This window comes from Cebidichthys violaceus, unplaced genomic scaffold, assembly GCF_023349555.1.
Source record: "Cebidichthys violaceus isolate CVI_PGR_0920_01 unplaced genomic scaffold, fCebVio1.0.p SCAF_36, whole genome shotgun sequence".
In the NCBI taxonomy this organism is placed as follows: Eukaryota; Metazoa; Chordata; class Actinopteri; order Perciformes; family Stichaeidae; genus Cebidichthys; species Cebidichthys violaceus.
This window is the reverse complement of record NW_027176550.1, coordinates 179,571-205,036: the sequence shown is the minus strand read 5'-3', so window position 1 is coordinate 205,036 and position 25,466 is coordinate 179,571. Positions and strand designations below refer to the sequence as shown.

At 40.1% G+C, this 25,466-nt stretch overlaps 3 protein-coding genes across 5 annotated transcripts; all 3 read left to right on the top strand.

The window, feature by feature from the left end:
- Positions 1-1,314: 1,314 nt before the first annotated feature.
- Positions 1,315-4,088, top strand: LOC137884035 (keratin, type I cytoskeletal 13-like). Its single transcript, XM_068725682.1, has 6 exons — positions 1,315-1,857; positions 2,116-2,198; positions 2,298-2,616; positions 2,720-2,845; positions 3,003-3,310; positions 3,903-4,088. The coding sequence occupies exons 1-6, from the start codon at positions 1,381-1,383 to the stop codon at positions 4,003-4,005; spliced, it is 1,416 nt and encodes a 471-aa protein (XP_068581783.1). The 5' UTR covers positions 1,315-1,380; the 3' UTR covers positions 4,006-4,088.
- Positions 4,089-12,320: 8,232 nt separating this feature from the next.
- Positions 12,321-13,909, top strand: LOC137884010 (loricrin-like). 2 transcript variants are annotated; one of them, XM_068725636.1, is made up of 2 exons: positions 12,321-12,949; positions 13,730-13,909. In XM_068725636.1, exons 1-2 carry the CDS (start codon positions 12,390-12,392, stop codon positions 13,797-13,799), a joined length of 630 nt encoding a protein of 209 aa, XP_068581737.1. In that variant the 5' UTR covers positions 12,321-12,389; the 3' UTR covers positions 13,800-13,909. The 2 variants fall into 2 exon arrangements, with proteins under 2 accessions (XP_068581737.1, XP_068581736.1); XM_068725635.1 differs by having other exon boundaries at positions 13,727-13,909.
- A 2,292-nt stretch (positions 13,910-16,201) lies between these two features.
- Positions 16,202-22,438, top strand: LOC137884008 (keratin, type I cytoskeletal 13-like). 2 transcript variants are annotated; one of them, XM_068725634.1, is made up of 8 exons: positions 16,202-16,710; positions 17,203-17,285; positions 17,364-17,520; positions 17,910-18,071; positions 18,304-18,429; positions 18,528-18,748; positions 19,235-19,336; positions 22,132-22,438. In XM_068725634.1, exons 1-8 carry the CDS (start codon positions 16,312-16,314, stop codon positions 22,133-22,135), a joined length of 1,254 nt encoding a protein of 417 aa, XP_068581735.1. In that variant the 5' UTR covers positions 16,202-16,311; the 3' UTR covers positions 22,136-22,438. The 2 variants fall into 2 exon arrangements, with proteins under 2 accessions (XP_068581735.1, XP_068581734.1); XM_068725633.1 differs by lacking the exon at positions 22,132-22,438 and having other exon boundaries at positions 19,235-19,405.
- The last annotated feature ends 3,028 nt before the right edge of the window (positions 22,439-25,466 follow it).

Below are 25,466 nucleotides of genomic sequence, written 5' to 3'. Positions count from 1 at the left end.
TTTTAGATACTGTATTTTACCTCCTTTCAAAGCTGAATAACTCAGGTTTACACGCCTATTAAACAAACATACTGTCAGGTGTTTAAATCCAGGTTTAATAAAGTGGGTGTTGTACATTCCTGTCACTTTCCCCCTGCAGCCTGAGAGCTGCTCACGATGGGAACAGGCCTGCAGCAGAATACCACGCGGTCACACCCGCTCTGAAATGCATTGAAATCATTCAACTAAATGCTTGACATTGCTCCAGGATGCGTTTCTGAGCACAAAGATAATCTACTGATGCATCTGCCCAGTTTGTAATAACTTGTAATAGCAGAAGTCAAACTACTGAATTAAAACAAAATATATCAGTCCAAATATTAACAACTGTGTTAGAAAAACGTCTTGTTTCTTTGGTGAACAAGTAGAAAGTAAAAGATTGTGTACATAAATATTTTGGGGGAGAAGTTAACTAAAACTCCCAAGGTGCATTTCTGCAAAACTGACGCGTTTATCTGCAGCTAAAATCAGTTCACTCTTAAATGAGCTGCAACATTTTATTGAATTCAGCAACTCTCGCGCTACATTTTATTAACAACTGCAACAACGAGGCGAGATGTTCAGGAACATCATTTCACATGTTTACAACATCAGTTTATAACAAAATAATCCAAATTATTATTTATTTATATTATTTATCCAGCTCATTCTGCGAATGGAAATGTATTATTATTATTATTGTTATTATTATTAATATTATTATTTTTTTCATTATTATTTTATCATTATAATGATTATTATTATTGGTATTTTTGGAAATTATTAATAAAAAATAATAATGTAACGTCACAAGAAGTCTTCCAAAGCTGCATCTTCTTGGTAAAGCTTGAATCTGGTAATGATTTGGTTCATTTTTGTTCCATTAATACACTTTCGAGTGCAATAATCTGCGATTATCTCTGTGGTGTGAGGAGGAGCATCAGCAGGTCTTTAACCGACTCTCTGGTGACTCCATGTTTGTTTTATTGATCTCAGTCTTTGTCCTGAAACAAACCAGAGGTTTGACTCTTTAGTGAGACCTGTTTCTCTGCTGCCAAGACTGTGTCAACTCGTTAAACCCTTAATAACAGATTTGATGGTTGATCTTAAAGATTAATGTGTCAGGACTCGCCCTGCAGCTCGACATGTGGTGGTGGGAGGACTCAAACACACCCTTTCACCTTTTCAGCTGGATTAAAAAAGAAAAGATGTCTCCTCCTCCTCCTCCTCCTCCTCCTCCTCCTCCTCCTCCTCCTCCAGAACTCTTCTAACAGTATAAAAAAAATGAGCCCCTCTCTTCCCTCCTCACTCTCTCACCTCTCTGGCTGAAGCAGATAGCTATTCTCCTCATCAACACTCAACATGTTCGGCACCTCCATGTCAGGCGGTGGGTACAGCAGCAGGAGCGCCATGTCAATGGGAGGAGGTCGAGCGTCCAGCGGCTCCATGTACGGTGGAGCAGGAGGTGGTAGCGTTAAGATCTCCCACAGCTCCTCTCAGTATTCCAGCGGTGGAGGAGGAGGTGGATATGGCTTCGGCTACGGTGCAGGTGGAGGAAGTTCTGGATTTGGCTTCAGCTCTGGTGGAGGTTCTGGTTTTGGCTTCAGCTCTGGTGGTGGTGGTGGCGGCGGCGGCAGCCTCGACATCTCTGTCAGCGAGAAGGCCACCATGCAGAACCTGAACGACCGGCTGGCCACCTACCTGGAGAAGGTCCGCAAGCTGGAGATGGCCAACTCGGAGCTGGAGCTGAAGATCAGGGGGTTCCTGGAGAGCAAGACGTCACCGTCCTCCAGAGACTACAGCGCCTACTACGCCACCATCGCAGAGCTGCAGGGACAGGTAGGCTTCACCTGGGTGGGTCATGTGACCCCAAAACAGGAAGTGCTGCACATTATCATCCAGTGAGAAGTTAAATATGAACACTGATTAAACTTTAATCTGATTCCGAAACCAAAATCAGCTTTAAAACTGTTTAACGTCTAATATTGTTAAAGTAGTACAAGTAGTACTCAGAAGTACATAATTAGCTGAGCTTGTTTCCCGTCATGGAGAACTTTAAAAGATAACTCTTTTATCTCCTCTTTTTTTATCTCCCAGATCCAGGATGCCACCAGAATCAACGGCGGCATCTACCTGTCCATCGACAACGCCAAACTGGCCACTGACGACTTCAGGCTCAAGTCAGTGAACAAATTCATTAAATATAAAGTTTTGAAGTTTCAACACGTTTCCTTTTAGCCGCTTCAGAAACTAAACGCTTTTTTTGGTCCTGTGAGCAGGTACGAGAACGAGCTGGCCATGCGTCAGTCGGTGGAGGCCGACATCGCCGGTCTGAGGAGGGTCCTGGACGAGCTGACCCTGAGCCGGACCGACCTGGAGATGCAGATCGAGGGCCTGAAGGAGGAGCTGATCTTCCTCAAGAAGAACCACGAGGAGGAGCTGCTGTCCATGCGCGACCAGATGAGCGGCCAGGTGAACGTGGAGGTGGACGCCGGTCCTCAGATCGACCTCGCCAAGATCATGGCGGATGTCCGGGAAGAGTACGAGGCAAACGCAGCCAAGAGCAAAAGAGAGCTGGAGGCCTGGTTCCAGACCAAGGTAAGACCGTGAGCCGCCGCATATGTGGAAACATCTCGGCAGCTGTTATGGGATGGACGGGTGGTGACACGCTCTGTGCTTTGTGTCCTCTCTCTCTACGCAGTCAGAAGCACTGAACCAGGAAGTCGCCGCCAGCACCGAGGTCATCCAGACGTCCAAAACAGAGCTCACGGATCTGAAGCGGACTCTGCAGGGCCTGGAGATCGAGCTGCAGTCTCAACTCAGCATGGTGAGCGTCTCTCTCTCTCTCTCTCTCTCTCTCTCTCTCTCTCTCTCACGTTGTCTCTTTAACGTCCACGAGGTCACAAACTAACCGAGCCACTCTCTCTCTCTCTCTCTCTCTCTCTCTCTCTCTCTCTCTCTCTCTCTCTCTCTCTCTCTCGCAGAAAGCATCCTTGGAGGCCACCCTGGCCGAGACCCAGAACCGTTACTCCATGAAGCTGTCTGGGTACCAGATGCAGGTGACCTCCATGGAGGAGCAGCTGATGCAGCTGAGGGCCGACCTAGAGAGGCAGGGACAGGAGTACCAGGTGCTGCTGGACATCAAGACCAGGTTGGAGATGGAGATCGCCGAGTACAGGAGGCTGCTGGACGGAGAGGGAGGCGGCAGCGGAGGCAGCAGCAGCGGATTCAGCAGCAGCAGCAAAAGCGTCAGCGTCAGCAGCAGCGGCGGCGGCGGCGGTGGCGGCGGCAGGTGAGACAACCACAGACAACTCGGAATTCAAAATATTTGTGACATTAAAACAAGACCCCCTTTTACTGCATTTTTAATGCAATGACATCACACTTATTTTTCCAGATAGAAAAATCTTTTGGGGTTCAATATTTTATTCATATTTCACTTTAACTCTCGGCTGAAAATCAAATGGTTTTTCTATTAACTTTTAAGGTTTTATTGCAACAACGTTTCACACATTTCACAATAACTGGACAATGCAAATTGTGATCTTACTCGTGAAAATGAAGAATTAGCATTTATAATTTAAGAAAACTGGCCTTCAGAGGAAAAGAAAGGCTAAAATGAACCCAAAACAAAACTAAAGTAACATTTAAGAAGTTGATCTTTTTACGCGATCTTTCCAAACAAAAGCGCTTGTGTATGTCGTCTGATCAAACTCCTTATTTTGCTCATATTCAAGCTTATTGTTATAATAATAGAATAAATACATCACTTTGCTCTCCAATGAATGCAGTTTGTGAAACTCAAGTGTGAAAATGTAGAGAAAGATTTGTGCAGAATATCAAATGAGGATATTTAGCCCTGATTGTCTCTCTCTCTCCTGCAGCTCGTCCAGCACCAGCACCAGCAAAACCACCACCAAGGTCGTCACGATCACAGAGGAGATGGTAGATGGGAAGGTGGTGAGCTCGTCCCAACAAGTCTTATAGACCTGGCGAGCTCCAACAGGAGGCGCTCTCACAGAAACAAAAACACGGCAATAAAAAGTCTGCTGACGGGCTTCAAAATAAAAGCTCAGATGTTGTGTCTTCTGTTCAAATGAAGTGTCTGACACTGTATTTCCTCTAGTGGCCACTAATACTGAATATTCATAAATATATATACGTATCTATGTATAAAAACAAACAATGCCTCATGAGTCCTGGTAGATATTTTGAAAATGAGTCATTCATGAAAAGAGCTCTGAGGTGTAATACAGTAAAAAGTACAATATGTACCTCTGAGATGTAGTACAGTATAAAGTACATGTACCTCTGAGATGTAGTATAGTAAAAAGTACATGTGCCTCTGAGATGTAGTACATTAAAAGTACAATACACACTGTACCTCTGAGATGTAGTACAGTAAAAAGTACAACATGTACCTCTGAGATGTAATACTGTAGAAATAGAAAGTAGCAGAAAACGGAAATACACAAGTAAAGTAGAAGTACCTCTAAATTGTACATAAGTACAGTACTTCAGTAAATGTACTTTCCACCGCTGACTGACACCAGATGAATAAAAGCAATGTCTGATTCCTTCCTGCGGCGTAACTGGTCCTCATAAAGACAGAAGTAAACACACAGAAACAGACCAATAAAACTCCTCTGTCCACAAACCTGCATCCAGTCCCAGTTAATCTTCCACTATAAAGGGAGCCAGGTAACAGTGGCGACGCCCATTATATATATATATATATATATATATAATACTCAATATTCTACAAATAAACTAAACTGATTGTTTGCACACTAATATCTTTATTAAATCAAAATGTAGAGAATCATGTGAACAAAATACCAAAATGGAGGAAGCTGTTGTAGCTTAATGTTGCAAATATTTCATGAAAACACACGGAGGAATTTCACTGCACTTAATTATCTTATTTTTTCTGGTGTGAAGAAGCCCCCCCCCCCCCCCCCCCCCCCCCCCCCCCCCCAGCAACAATTTATTTTAAAACATTTTCAACAGAAAAAAGATATGAAGTATTTCTAGAGTAATATTCTTGTGGAATCAAGCCTTTTATTATTCATGAAGTTTGTTCTCTTTGTTCTATTAATGTCTTTAGTGTCCATTATGTCAGTTCCAGTCTCAGTTCCAATGAAGGAAAATCTTTCCGCTCCAACAATAAGGCCAAAAGTATGTGGTTGTCATCCGTCTCTTTCCTGTTTCAGCATGAAAACGCCCAGAAGGCACTAAAAACACCTCCTCAGCTGCACCTTAGTCACAAGAAATGTTTGTATGTTAACAGTAGAAAACGTGAAGAAAAGTTGAATCTGTGGCTTTGTCTGAAGGTACATATTGTGCTGTAAAGTCACATGATGCAAATGACAGGATATCACCATTTAAGTAAAAGCAGTAGTTCATGAGAAAACACAAACATGTTCAAAGATGCTTTAGAACATGACAATTTTCTTTCAAATTCCATTTTTAACAACTTATTGTGAACAAACATGACCACACTCCTTAGTGCCAACATGTTTTGTTAAAATGCAGCAAAAGTGACCTCTTGGGGGCTTTTATGGTAGAGAAAATATGATAAACTTCCTTCTGGGGTGACCTTCCAGTGGAGAAAACGTGGCGAAAACATGATAAAGTGTCCTCTGGGGTGACCGTCCAGTGGAGAAAACATGATAAACTGACTCATGGGGTGACCTTCCAGTGGAGAAAACATTATAAAGTGGCTTCTGGGTTGACCTTCCATTGGAGAAAACATGATAATCATTATAACTGTATTATAACTACTGTGTAAAGGGAATACTGCTGTTAAAAATAACCTGATTTGTTTTAAGTGTTTGCAAACCAGATGTTATTGCACTTTTGTTCATATAGCAGTACTTTTAAAATAAAAGTGCACAATACACTACTTTTGAATTCATTATTGAATTTTGTGCATAACAATGCAATTAATCGCAGAAAATCATGCGATTAATCGCGATTAAAAAATGTAAGCGTTGCCCAGCACTAATTTAAAACAAAAAAATTAAGAAGAAAGTGGTGCCAAACCCCCCAAAAGTCTAAATTTACAATCCTGACTTCATTAAGTAGGGCTTTGTGAACGGAGGTAACGAGGCAGAGCCGAGAGCCCAGTGTGTGGACTGTTGTGACTGTTGTTATTGTTCATCTGTCACAAATATGAAGAACACCTTCTGATTCTGCCATGCAAAAATGAAAACTGCTGAAGGATATAATTTGCAGATTATAAGGCTATATTTTCATTTGCACTTTATTTAAATTCTATTTACAGTTTATTTAATTTGAAACTTATTATTTTGAATGTATATATTTTATTACCACATATTTATTTATCAAATTTCCATTTTTTTCTCAGTTTTTTCTCAGTTTTTTTCTGTAGTAAAACCTAATTATTTATTATTTTTGTTTTAATAAGCCTGACTTGAGCCTTTACATTTGTTCTTGTATTACCTTGATTTGTTCCATGAATTGTTAGCCTGTTGGGCGTCTTGATGTATGCAGGTTTACATACACATGATAAATAAATGTGATGATCACACTGTATCATGTCATTTATTTGACAAGGTTTTTGCTTGTTAAACTGTAAGTGGATTTGATTTAGTTATTGAATACAAATCAAACCAAGAGTGAGATCAATTAGTTAAACCAATACAGTGTTAATAGTCGAATGGGCCCCGGGCCACTTTGTACTTTTTGAAAAGTTGGGCCCTGAGGTCAAAAAGGTTAAGAACCCCTGCTTTAAGGTACACAGTGATACAACAGTGATGACAACAATCATGACGGTGAATGTGAAGTTCGAGAGCAAATTACCTTTGCTTTATAATATTCAGCCGAGAAATAATCTGTCCTGTAATACGCTAAAATCCTATAAGAGTGGACGAGCCTGTTTGAAGAAGGAACATGCTTTACACCTGAGAGAAAATGAAAGCAGCTCCTCTCCTCTCAGTATCACAATAATTAGTCACCATGTTTTGAACAGTTTTGTCATGTTCTTCCTAGGCTGATAGAACTAATCTTTCTACACAACAACTGGTTTGAATCCTACTTGAAGGACCGAGAATACTTTGTGTCTGTAGCTAATTACACATCAGAGCTGAATAAAATGACATGTGGTGTTCCCCAAGGTTCAATACTGGGGCCTCTTCTGTTCAACATCTACATGCTTCCACTAGCTCAGATTATGGAAAACAACAAAGTGTGTTATCATAATTATGCAGATGACACACAAATCTACTTAACTATATCACCAGGGGACTATAATCCCATACAAGGGCTGGGTAAATGCATTGAACAAATCAACAACTGGATGTGCCAGAACTTCCTTCAATTAAACAAAGATAAAACGGAAGTAATAGTTTTTGGTACCAAGGACGAACGATTGAAAGTCAGCGCTCAGCTTCAATCACTGACGTTAAAAACCACAAACAAAGCCAGAAACCTAGGTGTAGTTATGGATTCAGACCTCAACCTGATCAGCCATATCAAGACAATCACAAAATCAGCCTACTATCACTTGAAGAATATATCAAGGATTAGAGGACTCAACAGGATTTGGAAAAACGTGTCCATGCATTTATCTTCAGTAGACTGGACGACTGTAACGGTGTGTTTACAGGTCTCTGTAAAAAGTAAATCAGAAAGCTGCAGCTCGAGTCCTCACTAAGACCAAGAAAGTAGATCACATTGCTCCAGTTCTAAGGTCTTTGCACTGGCTTCCTGTCCAACAAAGAATTAACTTTAAAATCCTGCTGTTGGTTTATAAAGCCACACACATCAGAAATTAAAATAGACTTCTCAATTCGGTGCTCAAGATCCATTAAGAACCTGAAATTATTAAGAGATCGTTATCCAGGGATATAAGGCAAAGCTTGTTTGCTGGACTAGAACTTGATCAGACTTTTAAATCATAAACTGATTTGTGTTAATCAAGACCTCATCCTACCTTTCACTGGCCTTCATCACTTCCTCGATGTTGGAGAAAAGAAAATGCACATCGGATTGGCTGAGAGTGTTGATTAAATCAGGGTTACGTAGGAAGTGATTCTCGAAAATCTCCAAACTCTTGTAGTACAAACGATGCTTCTGAGGTAACAAGCTCAAACATGGCCTAGACAGAAAAACAAATCACAATGCCACATTAATACTAACCAAGGATCCCTACACCCAGTGAACAGTTGATGTAATAACAATCTGATGTCCTGCTGCACAGCTGGATGAGGCTCATTGTTTTTATTTTACTGATTTTCACTGGAAAACCTACCAAATTACCAGATTTAAATGATGGATGTGTAACAGAGTAATCCATTTACTTATGTGTTGATGGAAGATGAGACATCACAATCTGTTTGCATGAATATTCATGAAGTTATTTTGGAGTAAGGCAGTCTAAATGTATCTCTTGTTTGTTTCTCTTATACTGTTAAAGTGAATGTCTTTACTACTATTATATAGAGTGCCATGCAATTTAGTTCAGACATTTGTGATCAGGATGGATTGCAGTCACTGTGGTGATCTCATAACAAACATCAGGTCAAAATTTGAATTTGTCAAATACTTTGGTTTATGACCAAATACTTGCCAAATGAATGCCATTCCCATTACAGCCTCAGCTGTACTGCATATTTACTCTTCAATGCAATATTCTATAACTAATACCTGTACATATCTATATAAGCCTACACCCGCACAAAATTGCTCACCTCCTGCATTATGACTTCACTCTGTGGTAACTGGGTGAGCAGGCCGCTCGCCTGCACAACTTCCAGGTTTTGCCACAAGCTCAGTGACCGAGCATTGTTCCTCAGTTGCAGCTGTAGCACTGGAGGGGACATGACACCGGACCCTTCTACCACAGTCCCTGTAGGGACCCCAGGAGAAAGGTTCTCACGCTGCCGCCATTGTTCAATCTCCTGCTGCTTGGAGGTGTCCCGGTATTCCTGGTACGGGAAGGCTGGAGAGTCAAAAGACAATGAGTCAGGCATGAAGTACACATGTAGAATACATTTTTTTGTTTTGTTGCAAAGGTCTGGATTACCACTGTGATTAAGCAGTGGTGTTTTAGATGGGAAAAAACAGCTGCTCTAGACAGATGCAAAATAAGAAAATTACACAAGTTAACTTTTTTGCTATAATGCGCTATTTCACATTTACCACACAATTCAACAAAAGTGATAATTCAACCGCACAGACCTGCATGTTTACCACATTGTCCTGCTGCTTCCATGTTTGGTAATCCTCTCAGGCCATGTCAACACTACGTTTACATTTGGAAACGTATATGTTTTGCTACATTTACACTAAGCGTCCACACTACGACCGTGGTCACTAGGTTCATTGGTTTTTAGCAGTCACGACGTGATTCGTCAAGCCCCTATCACGTGACCCTTTCCTCGAAGATCACAAGCAACAACAGTCTTGATTATCGATCGACTACCAGGTTAATTCAACATGGACAACTGATTACAGGTGTTGCTGAACTTGTTGTCTTTACTTGAAGCTGTTGTTCAGTTAAAGACCTACAGAGTGGCCGTCCGAAGTCACGGTTAGTAGCTTTGAGGAGGACATACACAAAACGGAGGACTTTCCTGTCCTTATTAATGCTAATTTTGTTCTGCACAACTATTGTGAAGTCCACACAGAAACTACAATGGAACAAAACATGAATTGCTCTCCAGTACGACCACCAGCAGAGTTACGAGTGAGAACAGACAACAACGAAACCGAGGAAACGAGTGAGAGACGTGTGCTGACCACATTTAGGGACCCATAATCTAGTAAACCTTTATGTGTAAGTGTTCATTTTAAAGTAAATTTGATGTGTGTGAGAGAGAGAGCGCTGTAACTAAGTCTGAAAAGTAAAACTTCTAAAACTTTCCACAAAATGTGTTTGAGTTTATAGAGGAAGATTTTAGAGGAAGATCTTAAGTATCAAGCACGACCTTTCATTATTAAAGACTACTTTATTACTCTGTCGTATTTTTTTTTTTAACTAAGCAACCAATCTACTTCCTGTTTACACCAGCACTCGCATGCCTAGTGTACGTGTAGAGTCACGTGATGTTCATTTTCAGGCGTTTTAGTCTGGATGGAGATCATTTAGAAAACGATGCTGAAACGCTGTGTGGACGGAGATTTATTAGTTATTTATTAGTTTTATTAGTGTGGATTGTTGAGAGATCGTAGAAAAGTATGAAAGTATAAAAGTATCACTATTACAACCTGTAACCTTTTTGAGTCAAAGTATAACCATTAAACATATATATATATATATGATATGATAGAGGTGATTAACCATATAAACTGCATAGACGCCTTATATAAAATAGTCACTCAAAACGTATCCTTCCTCTTCTTAACAGGACCAAACCAGTTACAACCTGCGTCTGACTAAGAAAGAGGAGGACTCCTGTGAGTGACGCATGAACCTGAAGGAGATACTAGCCTCAGAGAGTATAACACAAAAGAAGCTGAAAAACTGAGTGAGATTGGGCTTTTTCCCCCAACTAGAGGATGGGATAGACTTCTTGAATAGACAAGAAGACCCGTTTGCTGTCTTACCGACTTATAGGAGGACAGAAGACCCTTCTGCTATCAGAGAGGGAAGCATGAGGAAGAGGAAAGATTGACCCCCAAAAACGCAGGAATGTCAGAGAGCTGACTGTGAGAGCCTGTAAAAAACATGCAGGAAGACAACAGAGCAGAGCAGAGAGAAGAAGAGAAGAGGAGGGAGAGATACCAGGAGAGAACTGGATTATACAACATCGCAAATGAGTGAAAACTGAGTAGAGGAAAGACCCCTTCAGAGTAGGAGTGTTAGAATTAGTCTTTGTAGCACAGAGACTGTTTCATTGACTTGAAATTGTATGTGATTGTTGTGTGAGAAACTTGAATAAAGACGCAGCCTTACCATTTGTAAGTGTCTGAAGCCAAACAAAGTATTCTGGTTCTTTAAAACAAGTTAACCCTCTTCCCCTGTCCATATATGGTGTGATAAGATGTGACGACTGAAGCAATCAGAGCAGCTTGAGGTAAGTTCCCCGGGTGAAGACTTGGCAGTGTTAGTCATAAAATGGTGAGATGTTCACAATAGGCGATAGTAAAGTATAGACGATGTACGTAACTATTACATACAGGGTGTTAGGGTTACATCCCATTAAGAGCGCCTAGGGCTTTAGCCGTAAAAGACTCTTAAGAAGACAATAATTCCAAAATCCTAACGATTTAGCTACGGGGTGAGATAAAAGGCCGACGATATTGTTCCGACACCTGAGAGAGGAACCTATTCCTTGCAGGTGGGAAGATGCGTTAGATCCTAAAAGCCTGTTTTTGACCAGGTATGGTCAGCTCCAAATAACACACACACACAGGATGCAAACATTTGTAGTTCGCAATTTATTCCTGGTGAACCATTCCACGCTAATTTGTGCCTTCCATTTTCATTGTCAAGGCTTTGGGCATGTGTATTTTAGTTTTCCCACACTCGGGGCACTAGATATATTGTGAGGGTGGGGTTATCCCCACATAGCATCCGATATCAGTGTCATGATCCTGGGTTTTTGTTTAGCCTGTTTCCTGTTTTTAGTTTAAAAATCTATATTACACATTGCATATTTGGTTGGGAAGCAACTTTTAATTCATATTTATAAATCTGCTTCCAGAACAACAAAGCTGGTTCATTGATCGTCTGTGGCAAATGAGTTAATGCTATAAGTTATTAACATTGACCTGCATCATCGTACTGATAAATCAACCCAGTCTCACATCTTCGTGAAATAGTCATGAAATTGATTTTTTTTTTTACAATGACACGATTGTCCGTTTTTGTGTCGCGCAGCACAAAAAACAATGCTAATCCATGGTCCATTAGGATCCTTTGAACCGTTTGTTTTTGTTCCATTAAAACACTTTTGAGTGCAATAATCAGCGATAAAATCTGTGGTGTGAGGAGGAGCGTCAGCAGGTCTCCGACTCTCTGTTTTGTTTTTGTTGATCTCAGTTTCTGTCCTGAAACAAACCAGAAGTTTTACTCTTAACCAGTGAGACCTGTTTCTCTGCTGCCAAGAGCGTGTCAACTCATTAAATCGTTAATAACAGATTTGATGGTTAACCTTAAAGATGAATGCGTCAGGACTCGCCCCGCAGCTTGGCATGTAGCAGTTAATGGGAAGACTCAAACACACCCTTTAACCTTTACAGATGGATTAAAAAAGAAAAGATCTCTCCATTTCCTCCTCCTCATCCTCCTCCTCCTCCAGAACTCTTCCAACAGTATAAATAAAATGATCCCCTCTCATCCCTCCTCAATCTCTCTCTTCTCTGGCTGAAGCAGATTGCGATCCTTCTCATCAACACTCAACATGTTCAACCACAGGAGCTCCCACATGTCAATGGGAGGCGGAGGGTACAGCAGCAGCAGCAGCAGCAGCAGCAGCAGCAGCAGCTCCACGGGAGGCTCCATGATGATAGCAGGCGGAGGAGGTCACAGGAGCAGCAGCAGCATGATGATAGCAGGCGGAGGAGGTCACAGGAGCAGCGGCATGATGCTGGCAAGCGGAGGAGTTCAAAGGAGCAACTGCACCATGGGAGATGCCTTGATGATGGCAGGCGGAGCAGGTCAAATAAGCAACTGCACCATGGGAAACGCCATGATGATGGCAGGCGGAGCAGGTCAATCGAGCAGCATGTGCGGTGGAACAGGAGGCACCTCCGTTAGGGTCTTCAAAAGCTCCTCTGAGTTTTCCAGCGGCGGTGGAGGTGGAGGAGTCTATGGCTTCGGCTGCAGTGGAGGAGGAGGTGGAGGTTCTGGGTTTGACTTCAACTCTGGTGGTGGTGGCGGACTCAGCAGCAGCTACACTGTCAGCAGCTGCAGCGGAGGTGGTATCGGAGGTGGCAGCGTCGGCTGCGGCGGTGGTGGCAGGTGAGACAACCACAGTCAAGCTCGGAATTCAAAAGATTTGTGACATTAAAATAAGACCCCCTATAACTGCATTTTTTTAATGCAATGACATCACACCTACTTTTTAAGATAGAAAAGTTAAATTTTTATTCATGATATTCATATTTCACGCAGAGAATCAAATTATTTTTCTATTAACTTTTAAGGTTTCATTGCAACAACTGTTACATGTAAGCTTAGCTTAGTAATGAAAATTAACAATTAGCATTTATAATTTAAATACAAATTTAAAACTAGCTAAAATTAACCCGAAACAATACTAAAGTTCAATTTATGAAGTAGATTTTTTTACGCGATCTTTCCAAACAAAAACGCTTGTGTATGTCGTCTGATTGAGCTGCTGATTTTGCTCTTATTTACTCTTATTGTTGTAAAAATAGAATTAAAGCTGCAAGCAGCATTGATCGGGCCTTTGCGTATTCACGCACGGGGTGATGTGGCCATGCATTTCTGTGACCATCATTCACTGCGTGCACAAGTTAAACGGTATTTCTTCTGTCGACCAATGGCGTAGCCAGGTCATTTTGCCAGGTCCTAAGCCTTGAATGTTTTGAGTGTACCTCCGAATATCATAATGTGTGTGAATGCACTTCAGTGTTAGTAACATAATAGACTGGTTTAGGTTATAATAATATAATAATAATAATAATATTATTACAGTTTGTGAAATTTGTGCAAAATATCAAATGAGGATATTCAGCCCTGATTGTCTCTCTCTGTCTTCTGCATCTCATCCAGCAGCAGCGTCAGCAAAACCTCAACCACCAAGGTCGTCACGATCACAGAGAAAGTCATGGACGGAGGGTGGTGAGCTCGTCCCAGCACTTCATCACATAGACCCGGCGAACTCCAGCAGGAGGCGCTCTCACAAAAACAAAAACATATAAAATAAAAAGTCTGCTGACGGGCTTCAAAATAAAAGCTCAGATGTTGTGTCTTCTGTTCAAATGAAGTGTCTGACACTGCAGTTCCTCTAGTGAACACCAGGGGCTGCTGCTCTACTGAATATTCATTATATATATATATATATATATATATATATATATATATATATATATATATATATATATATATATATATATATATATATATTAATGATGTCTCTACCAGGACTCATGAGACATTGTTTGTTATTATACATATATATATATATATATATATATATATATATATATATATATATATATATATATATATATATATGTATATTTATTTATGTATAATAACAAACAATGTCTCATGAGTCCTGGTAGATATTTTGATACCAATGAAAATGATTCATTCATGAAGAGAGCGCTGAAGCTTAAAGACTAAAGTTTATTTTTGAAGAAGTGAGTAAAGATTTTTTAAGATATTGTTTCACAATGAAATACTTTATCAGATAGTAAAAGTAACACAAGAAGCAGAGTTCAGACAAATGTGAGAAAATGGAAATACACAAGTAAAGTAGAAGTACCTTTAAATTGTACATAAGTACAGTACTTCAGTAAATGTACTTTCCACCACTGACTGACATCAGATGAATAAAAGCAATGTCTGATTCCTTCCTGTGGCGTAACTGGTCCTCATAAAGACAGAAGTAAACACACAGAAACAGACCAATAAAACTCCTCTGTCCACAAACCTGCATCCAGTCCCAGTTAATCTTCCACTATAAAGGGAGCCAGGTAACAGTGGCGACGCCCATTATATATATATATATATATATATATATATATATATATAAATATATATATATATATATATATATATATATATATATAATACTCAATATTCTACAAATAAACTAAACTGATCCCCCCCCCCCCCAGCAAAACAAGATTTTAAAACATTTTCAACAGAAAAAAGATATGAAGTATTTCTACAGTAATATTCTTGTGGAATCAGGCCTTTTATTATTCATAAAGTTTGTTATCTTTATTCTATTAATGTCTTTAGTGTCCATTATGTCAGTTCCAGTCTCAGTTCCAATGAAGGAAAATCTTTCCGCTCCAACAATAAGGCCAAAAGTATGTGGTTGTCATCCGTCTCTTTCCTGTTTCAGCATGAAAACGCCCAGAAGGCACTAAAAACACCTCCTCAGCTGCACCTTAGTCACAAGAAATGTTTGTATGTTAACGGTAGAAAATGCAAAGAAACGTTGAATCTGTGGCTTTGTCTGAAGGTACATATTGTGCTGTAAAGTCACATGATGCAAATGGCAGGATATCACCATTTAAGTAAAAGCAGTAGTTCATGAGAAAACACAAACATGTTCAAAGATGCTTTAGAACATGACAATTTTCTTTCAAATTCCATTTTTAACAACTTATTGTGAACAAACATGACCACACTCCTTAGTGCCAACATGTTTTGTTAAAATGCAGCAAAAGTGACCTCTTGGGGGCTTTTATGGTAGAGAAAATATGATAAACTTCCTTTTGGGGTGACCGTACAGTGTAGAAAACCTCCCTAAATGGCAGGGCCCCTCAGACAGCCTGTCATGTAAAATAAAGACTGGCCACATGAAAACAAAACCCAAAGATGTATACTTGTTCCACCACTCACAATCATTGAGTTTCCACATAGTTCTGTATGTTTTGTTTTGCACAGGTCTCATAAAAAAAAGAATTCATATTTGAACAAAGAATCAACTAAGTGAAATAGGACAGAAACAGAAACTCTCATGTTGGTATCATAAACAAGATCTATGTGACTCTGCCTGGTTGAATGAGGATTCATTGATCGGTAATATAATGGATTACATTCGTGGGATTGTTGAGTGAATTTGAACACTTTTTTTGCACCAAACTTCACATGAAACCACTGTCACCATAAACCAGCTCTGGAGAAAATGACTGTGTTTTGTCACAGCAAACAGGGTCTGAACAAAGAGCTGGCACAAAGGATGTCATTGTTTGCTTGCACAATAAAAGCAGCAGAGGGGCGTCTGTGTGTGGAGCTGCACGGCCTAACATGACAACCTCAGCTCAGAAACCACAGACAGGTTTCAACATGCAGACAGGAATCCAGGTGAGGGTCTGCAGTGCAAACAAAAACTCTGAAGCAGATCGGATAAGATTCTACGAGTTTCCAAAGAGGCAGATACACCTGAACAAACAGGATGTGACATCATTAGGCAACAGACATGTACTTAAAATTCCTGCTGTGATTGGTTGCTCTGTTTGTCGTCCTCCTGCTGGTTTGGTTTTGTCCTCGCCTGAGGGGGCCGGACCCTGAACCCCCTCCCTCACATTCAGGTAGCATAAAAGCAAGCTGAGTCCAAACTGCTTCATTCTCTATTCCCTCCACCCAGAGCAGGCAGGCTTCCTCCACCATCCACCATGTCCTCCTACGCTCGCTCCGTCAACTTCTCCAGTGGGAACCGTCTGGGCTCCATGAGGGCCCCCAGCGTGTACGGTGGTGCCGGAGGCTCCGGAGTCCGCATTTCCAGCATGAGCGCTCCAAGAAGCTTCTCCTCTGCTGGTGCAGGGTTTTCTGCCGGAGCCGGTGCCGGAGCCGGCTTCAACCTGGCCGACGCCGTCGACATCTCTGACAACAAGAAAGTAGCGATGCAGAACCTCAACGACCGCCTGGCCTCCTACCTGGATAAGGTGCGCAGCCTGGAGACGGCCAACGGGGAGCTGGAGCTGAAGATCAGACAGTTCCTGGAGAACAAGACCAAACCTGAGGGCCACGACTGCGTCGCATTCAAGGCCAGCATCAGTGACCTGCAGGACCAGGTGAGTCTAGGCTCTGATTCTAAATCTCTATCTTAAGGTAAGACTACAGAAGTAACACAAAGCTTTTATGCTCGAATATAAATCTCCTGCAGCACAAAAAGCTTTGTCCTCACTGTCCTAAAAAAGCCCTGCAGCCAAACTCAAGTGTACAGGTGGGACAGAACAGGTGTGTTCTTTCCTGCAGGGTGAATACAGGTGCAGCCACACCCAAAACACACAGAAGGCCACCTGAAAAAGAAAGGGGCTCCAGCTCTAGTTTGATGACTTCTGCATAACCACTAAAATAATGAGGAAAGATTTTTACTTGTATTTTAAATCAGCTGCCTCACAAAAAAATAAAGGTTCCGTTTCATTTTGAGTTTAAAGGAGGACAAACCTGCAGGTCTGATGTCTAATGTGAATCAGCTGGTTTCAATTCAAGTTCCATTTAGAGACTCTGATGATAAAATAAAAAGGTATCCAGGACAAATCTGACCTCCTTTTGTGTTTCAGATCCTCTTTGCGACCGGAACCAACGGATCTCTCTACCTGGCCATCGATAACGCCAAGCTGGCTGCTGATGACTTCAAGGTCAAGTGAGTATATAAGAACAACTGGAAGAGCTTCTTGACGTTTTTAAGTGAACAAAGTTGAAGCAGCAGACTTGATTGCAGGTACGATAACGAGCTGGCGATGCGTCAGTCAGTGGAGGCCGACATCTCCGGGCTGAAGAGGCTCCTAGATGACCTGACTCTGGGCAGATCTGACCTGGAGATGCAGATCGAAGCGCTGAGGGAGGAACTCATCCAGCTGAAGAAGAACCACGAGGAGGTGGGCCAATATAATCTCATTCATTCAAGTTCAAGTTCAATAAGGACGTTTGGTGGTATGATAGAGGAAAAGTTGGGGAAACTTCAAACTTAACTTGATTTCTTGTAATTTTGTAAAGAGAAAAACATTCTAAAATCCTCTAAAGTGACTTTCAAATTATATTTTAACTTCTGATTATTATGAATTATGGAGCTTTTAATTCAAGTGTTAATAAGTATTGGTAGAATCAGGTATGAAATGTCTTCAGTATCTTGGACTAAAACTGCATGTAAAATCAAAAAAGTGGATCTTTTTCCACAGTCAAAGATCAGTCAAAAAGGGAATTCAAAATGATATGAAAAAGAAAACTTTGAATATTTTTTTGAAAAACAACTTGCGTCTTCCTGCAGGACCTGCTGATGATGAGGGGTCAGATGGGGGGTCAGGTGAACGTGGAGGTGGACGCTGCTCCTCAGCAGGACCTGTCCAGCGTCATGGCCAACATCAGGGAACACTACGAGACCGTCGCCAACAAGAATCGCAAAGACCTGGAGGTCTGGTTCCAGGCCAAGGTGAGCAATAGAAACCCTCCTAAGAGTAAACCCCGCCTCCAAATTATATCCTTCTGTAAGTCATAATGTAAAGGTAATTTTCTAAATCATTACTAAGAGACACACCTTAAGTTAAAGGACCTTCCTCTACCACACACGGCAGTATGATAATTAAAAGAGATAAACAGTAGAGTGTCATCTGCAAACATGTTGATTTTTTCGTTTTATTCTTTGTTTCTTTGTGGTTTTAAAGTCTGATGAGCTCAATAAGGAAGTCGCCGTGAGCACCGAGACTCTTCAGACGTCTCGATCAGAGGTCACAGAGGTCAAACGCTCGCTGCAGAACCTGCAAATCGAGCTCCAAGCACAGTTGAGCATGGTTGGTTTTTTTCTACCATTTGAATCAATGCAGAAGAGATTATTACCTTAACCTTGTGAATCCCCCCCTCACACTCGGTTTTTGCTTCTCCACTTCAGAAAGCGTCTCTGGAAGGAACCCTCGCCGACGCCCAGAGCCGCTACGCCAACATGCTGGGAGGTTACCAAAGGCAGGTGTCGGCTCTGGAGGACCAGTTGGTGCAGCTGAGGGCCGACCTGGAGCGTCAGGGACAAGAGTACCAGATGCTGCTGGACACCAAGACCAGGCTGGAGATGGAGATCGCCGAGTACAGGAGGCTGCTGGATGGAGAGCTGTTCAGGTGAATGGACCGGTCCAGACTGGGACGATACTGGGACAATACTGGGAGATGGATAAATTAAACATATATATATCAAATATATCAAGCAGATAAAGAAAAACAACATGCAAAATTTAGAAACCTTTTCTTCTGCAGGGAGAGTGACCTAAAGTGAATATTTAGGCTTTTCTACTAACTCGGTCTTTTAAACTAATTAAATAGAGCTGTTAATTTGTTATAGTGTGAAGACCCCGGCAGTCTGTATAGGGTTTGAAACTGAGGGTCAGAAAACCAGTGAAACCAGTGAGAATAATGAGATGGACCAAAGTCAAAGCGTCAAAGTGTCAAAAGTATTATTTCTCATCTGTGGTGAAATACAATTCAGAAACTAGGGGCATCATATAAAATATATATGACTAACAAATGAAAAAGCAGAAATATTGAAATAATAATTAAATTTAAAGAGCATAAAGTATCAACATTGACTGTTTGTGTGTCTTCCTGCAGCCCGCCGATGACGACCACAACAACGGCCACCACGAAGAGTAAAGTGATGATCATCACCAGAGAAGTCAGTGATGACGAGGAGGTCAACTCTGACTCTGAGAAGTGAGAAAACAAACATCTTTCAACCGTTCTCAGAAATACACAAATTAAAATACCTCTGATGAACTGAAATATGTGTGTTTGTGTATTAGTACCTTTGATCAACACTTGACTCATAAATTTACATAGACACTGTGGTCAAGTTTGATGTCTGTAGAATTTATAGAATTGAGATAAAGAAGGTTTCCACATTTTACATTTATCCTTATTGGGGGTTAAAAAAAGTTTTTTCACATTTTGTGGATCACTACTAAAAGTTAAAGCACACTTCAATGATTTGATGGATGTTTTCTGAAGGTGTCTCCAAGACTGCAGGACGAGTTCCATGCAAAAAAAATTGGCAAAATTAAAATAAGTATACAATAATTCGAATAGATATGTTTATGCAGACGACACCCGAATTCACCAAGCGACTACAGCCAAATAGATTCTCTCTGCAAGGTATTAAAAGATTGAAGGTGCTGAACTTTCTTCATCTAAATGCAGAAAAACTGAAGTTTTTAATACTTTTATAACAGCTTACCTGTATTTTATTGTGTGTTTTTGAGAGTAAAAAATCTGCTGATTCAGCTGTGCATTGAACAGCTTTTTAGGACTTAATGGTTTAAATAAGAGATATTCAAGTGTTTGTACGTGGAAGTTGATTCACCTCGAAGAAAAATTAGACGTATCTTTCCCATATAGGTCTATGGGAAATAAAATATTTTGGGGCCCCATCGTATCATGTGGCGGAAACTGGATTTGTGCAATTCCACCGTTTGGTTGCTACATAAAACTTCATTATAAAATTTAAATCTGTCCAAATAAAAACACATGAACCACAGAAACAACGCCAGACTTCATATTTATTGAAGAACTTCAGACAGACTCAGTTCACAGAGTCTGGTTCTGGTTTTGATTCTGGTCTAACTGCTGCTGATCACGTTTCCATGTTCATCGACTTCCTGCACGATGGTCACCACCCTGCTGGTCATGGTGGTGGTGGTGCTGCAGGACTGGAAATTAATCATTTATTATTAATAAAATAAATAAATAATTATTTGTTCACGTTTTTTTTATATCTGAAGAGACTCAAACTGATGTTTTTCAGTGTTGTAGTAACATTCAAAAAAGTAGATTAAACTACTTTTACTCTAAAAGCTGAATTAATAAAATTGTACAAAAATAAATTAATAAATGCATATTTTTCCTCCTTGTGTTGAAATTCTGATATTAAATCACAACGTTGGTTATTAATATGTATAGATTGTATATTATAAATGTATATATTTATACATAATATAAATATATATATATATATATATACAGTATATACAGTGCTGTGAAAAAGTATTTGCCCCCTTCCTGGTTTCTTATTTTTTTGCATATTTGTCACACTTAAATGTTTCAGATCATCAAACTAATTTTAATATTAGATAAAGATAACCCGAGTAAATACAAAATGCTGTTTTTAAATGATGATTTAATTTATTAAGGGAGAAAAGCTATCCAAACCTACTTGGCCCTATGTGAAAAAGTAATTGCCCCCCCTTGATAAATCATGAATCAACTGTGATTTTTTGGAAAGCTGAGTTCAATTTCACTAGCCACACCCAGGCCTGATTACTGCCAGACCTGTTGAATCAAGAAATCACTTAAATAAAACCTGTCTGACAAAGTGAAGTCGGCTAAAAGATCTCAAAAAGCAACACATCATGCCGCGATGTAAAGAAATTCAAGAACAGATGAGAAACAAAGTAACTGACATGAATCAGTCTGGAAAGGCCCCAGAACAACATCTAAAGAACTGCAGGCCTCACTCGCCTCAGTTAAGGTCAGTGTTCATGATTCAACAATAAGAAAGAGACTGGGCACAAATAGCATCATGGGACAGTTCAAAGGCGAAAGCCACTGCTGACCAAAAAGAACACAAAGGCTCGTCTCACATTTGCCAAAAAACATCTTGATGATACCCAAGACTTTTGGGCAAATATTCTGTGGACTGACGAGACAAAAGTTGAACTTTTTGGAAGGTGTGCGTCCTGTTATATCTGGCGTAAAACTGACACAGCATTTCATAAAAACAACATCATACCAACAGTCACACATGGTGGTGGTGGTGTGATGGTCTGGGGCTGCTTTGCAGCTTCAGGACCTGGACGACTTGCCATAATTGATGGAACCATGAATTCTGCTCTCTACCAGAACATCCTGAAAGAGAATGTCGAGCCATCAGTTTGTGACCTCAAACTCAAGTGCACTTTGGTTATGCAGCAGGACAATGATCCGAAACACACCAGCAAGTCCACCTCTGAATGGCTCAAAAAAAGCTAAATGAAGGTTTTGGAGTGGCCTAGTCAAAGTCTGGACTTAAATCTGATTGAGATGCTGTGGCATGACCTTCAACAAGCCGTTTCGATTGGAAAACCATCCAATGTGGCTGAATTAAAACAATTCTGCAAAGAAGAGTGGGCCAAAATTCTTCCACAGCGATGTGAAAGACTCATTGCCAGTTATCGCAAATGCTGGATTGCATTTGTTGCCACCAAGGGTGACAAAACCAGTTATTAGGTTTAGGGGGCAATTACTTTTTCACATAGGGCCAAGTAGGTTTGGATAGCTTTTCTCCCTTAATAAAAGAAATCATCATTTGAAAACTGCATATTGTATTTACTCGGGTTATCTTTGTCTAATATTAAAATTTGTTTGATGATCTGAAACATTTAAGTGTGACAAATATGCAAACAAATAAGAAACCAGGAAGGGGGCAAATACTTTTTCACAGCACTGTATATAGCTGGTCTTGTCATTTCCCCCAGGTGACACTCAAGTGGAGATGCGCATCGCTGCGTGTTTGGCTGACATCTGGAAGCGGATGACGACACACCACATCAAACTCAACCTGGACAAAACCGAGCTACTGTTCCTCCCGGGGAAGGGTTGCCCGCACCGGGACCTGTCCATCACCATTGATGATACCGTGGTGACGCCGACTCGGACTGCGAGGAACCTGGGTGTGACCCCACAGTGGCGGAATGAACTTCCCACTGACGTCAGGACAGCAGAGTCGCTGCCCATCTTTCATCAGGCTGAAAACTCACCTCTACAGGAATACTACCCTGAGCCTTCCACTTAGCACTTATTGTACTTATTGCATTAGTACTTATTGTATTCATATTAGTTTGTTGCACTTATTGTATTCGTTTGTTTGAAATGTAAATTGTACAAACATTCAGGTGAAAATCACATCCCAAACATTGTATTTTAAAGCTTTATTGATTTTCTTTAAGAAACTATTTTCTGAGCTGATGTGTATGTTTTAAATCATGTGTTTTTACATTTTAAGTTTCTCTGGGTTTATATGTGGTTTATAACAATAACTGAGACTGTCAGACGCTGCTGCAGTAAAATCAGTTTTCTTGGTGCTCAGAAACACGCCAAAGTTATTACAAAATGAAAGTTTAAACTTCCTCTGTGATGTTTGATAGCTCTGTCTCTCATCATGTTATCTGTCTTTTTATTTTCCAAATCTAATTAATACATTTTAATCTGAAAATAAAGGCGATTAATAAACACACTCCTGTTTGCAAATTTTGTAAATGTGTCTGTCGGGTTCAAATTTGTATAAACAGAAGGTGATGAATTCTAGAGAAGCGTTTGACCAGCAGGGGGTAGCAGAATCACAATCATATCAAAATGATGAATGATCCATCAGTTTAAAGACTGCAGTGATTAAATACTTTAGTAATAATAATTATATCTCAGTGTAGAATTACTGTTACAAGTAAAAGTCCTGCAATCAAAATCTTACTTCAGTGTAAATACAAAAACCTTAAAAATATAGTCAAAGTAAAAGTAATCATTATGCAGACTAATATCTATTTTATTTTTAATTTTTTATGAAGAATGTGTTCTTCACTTAAATATCAAAGGTGGAGCTCATTTTAATGATATTCTGCTAGTTTGATGCTGATAAAAAGAAATGTTGTGTAATTTATTCAGACGGCCTGAAGGGGGCAGTAAAAACCTCAGAGACCAGAGTTGGTCCACCATGAACACCAGCAGAGTCACAGACACACCTGCAGACACCACAGACAGGTGACATGAAGACAGACAGGTGACATGGAGACAAACAGGTGACATGGAGACAGACAGGTGACATGAAGACAGACAGGTGACATGGAGACAGACAGGTCATATGAAGACAGACAGGTGACATGAAGACAGACAGCTGATTTAGAGACAGACAGGCGACATGAAGACAGACAGGTGACATGGACATGAAGACAGACAGGTCATATGAAGACAGACAGGTGACATGAAGACAGACAGCTGACTTAGAGACAAACAGGTGACATGAAGACAAACAGGTAACATGAAGACAGACAGGTGACATGAAGACAGACAGGTCATATGAAGACAGACAGGTGACATGAAGACAGACAGGTCATATGAAGACAGACAGGTGACATGAAGACAGACAGGTGACATGAAGACAGACAGGTCATATGAAGACAGACAGGTGACATGAAGACAGACAGCTGATTTAGAGACAGACAGGTGACATAAAGACAGACAGGTGACATGGAGACAGAGAGGTGACATGAAGACAGACAGGTGACATGAAGACAGACAGGTCATATGAAGACAGACAGGTGACATGAAGACAGACAGCTGATTTAGAGACAGACAGGTGACATGAAGACAGACAGGTCATGTGAAGACAGACAGGTCATATGAAGACAGACAGGTGACATGAAGACAGACAGAATTAATGGAAGAATCTGATTGGCTGTTTGAGGAGGAACCAGTGATGATGACTTCCTGTTGGCCTAACTTGTTTACTATCTGAATTATTCTGAATCAAGCTGTTTTCATACCTCTGGGTTCGCTGTTACTGCAGCGGTATGAACCCAAAACAACCTGATTATGCTGTGATCTAATTGTTAGTGTTCATGCATCTCACTTTATTTCTTTTAATGCTTTCATTTCATTTCAGCTCCATTATTACAAGATTAACAAGTCATTAATGTTCTCAGATGCTGTATTCAGGCTTTTTATGCAGAGTAAAAAACTGGATTTCTCTAAAATCTGGAAAAAATTGAATGTAGTTTGGTGGAAGGTGGATTACCACTTTGTAAAACAAAGCACTTTAGTTTTTTAGTTTCCCCACGAATACATGAATTAATAACACATAATTGTTTAATCTAATCTGAGTATAAAAGTATTTTCAGGTTCAGTAAGAATATACAAAACAGATCCATTTAAATCATCATCAAATACACTTTTAGATTAACAACTTTCATGTTTGGATACAAGAAAAGGTTTGCTGACAGATTTTAATAAAATTAGGTAAATATTGAATTGAGTCTGTTGTAAAAAATGCCAATTTTGAAAAACCACATTTTTGTATTTCCTCATGAACTGCTGCTCTTACATGAAACATCCACCACATGCATCACGAGACTCATCACTATATATATATATATATATATATATATATATATATATATATATATATATATATATATATATATATATATATATATGCATGTATACAGCATGTATACTGTGTATATATATAGTAACTAATACTGCAGTGTACAAATACTCTGCAACAAGTAAAAGTCCTGCATTTCATCTCTTACTGTAGTACTTTAGTATTAGCTTTGATATGTTGATATGTTTATTGTTAAAATAATAAACATGAAAGCAGCTTAAAGTTGAAGAAATGTAATACAAGCACATTTAAAACATGGCGTGTGTTAACTTTATTGTTGTAGCCATATACTTTACACTGGGAGAGGGTGTGTGTGTGTGTGTGTGTGTGTGTGTGTGTGTGTGTGTGTGTGTACACACAGAGAAACACACACACACACCTACACACGATAATCAAATAGTTATTCTCTAATCTCTGCATTGATTTGCTGCATTGATTTGTTGATTAAAGTCGGTTGTCAGAGGTTTTTTTCTCACAGATGATCAGCCAATCACTTAAAGAGCTTTGATGCAGTGATCCTATCTGACCCCACCTGAACCTGGATCCACCTACACCTGGATCAGGATCAAACACACAACTGACGTTCATGCAAATGAGTTTTCAGGTTCAGCATGAACCTGAAACCGATCCAGTTAAACCATCAGAAGAATCAAA

What these genes read in the sequence shown, in the direction of transcription:
- LOC137884035 (XM_068725682.1), top strand. Translation starts at nt 1,381, where the DNA reads ATGTTCGGCACCTCCATGTCAGGCGGTGGGTACAGCAGCAGGAGCGCC. An exon ending in AGGCCTGGTTCCAGACCAAG is followed by an intron (nt 2,617 to 2,719) that starts GTAAGACCGTGA and finishes CTCTCTACGCAG; the next exon opens with TCAGAAGCACTGAACCAGGA. An exon ending in GGCGGCGGTGGCGGCGGCAG is followed by an intron (nt 3,311 to 3,902) that starts GTGAGACAACCA and finishes TCTCTCCTGCAG; the next exon opens with CTCGTCCAGCACCAGCACCA.
- LOC137884010 (XM_068725635.1), top strand. Translation starts at nt 12,390, where the DNA reads ATGTTCAACCACAGGAGCTCCCACATGTCAATGGGAGGCGGAGGGTAC. An exon ending in GGCTGCGGCGGTGGTGGCAG is followed by an intron (nt 12,950 to 13,726) that starts GTGAGACAACCA and finishes CATCTCATCCAG; the next exon opens with CAGCAGCGTCAGCAAAACCT.
- LOC137884008 (XM_068725634.1), top strand. Translation starts at nt 16,312, where the DNA reads ATGTCCTCCTACGCTCGCTCCGTCAACTTCTCCAGTGGGAACCGTCTG. An exon ending in TCAGTGACCTGCAGGACCAG is followed by an intron (nt 16,711 to 17,202) that starts GTGAGTCTAGGC and finishes TTTGTGTTTCAG; the next exon opens with ATCCTCTTTGCGACCGGAAC. An exon ending in CTGGATGGAGAGCTGTTCAG is followed by an intron (nt 18,749 to 19,234) that starts GTGAATGGACCG and finishes GTCTTCCTGCAG; the next exon opens with CCCGCCGATGACGACCACAA.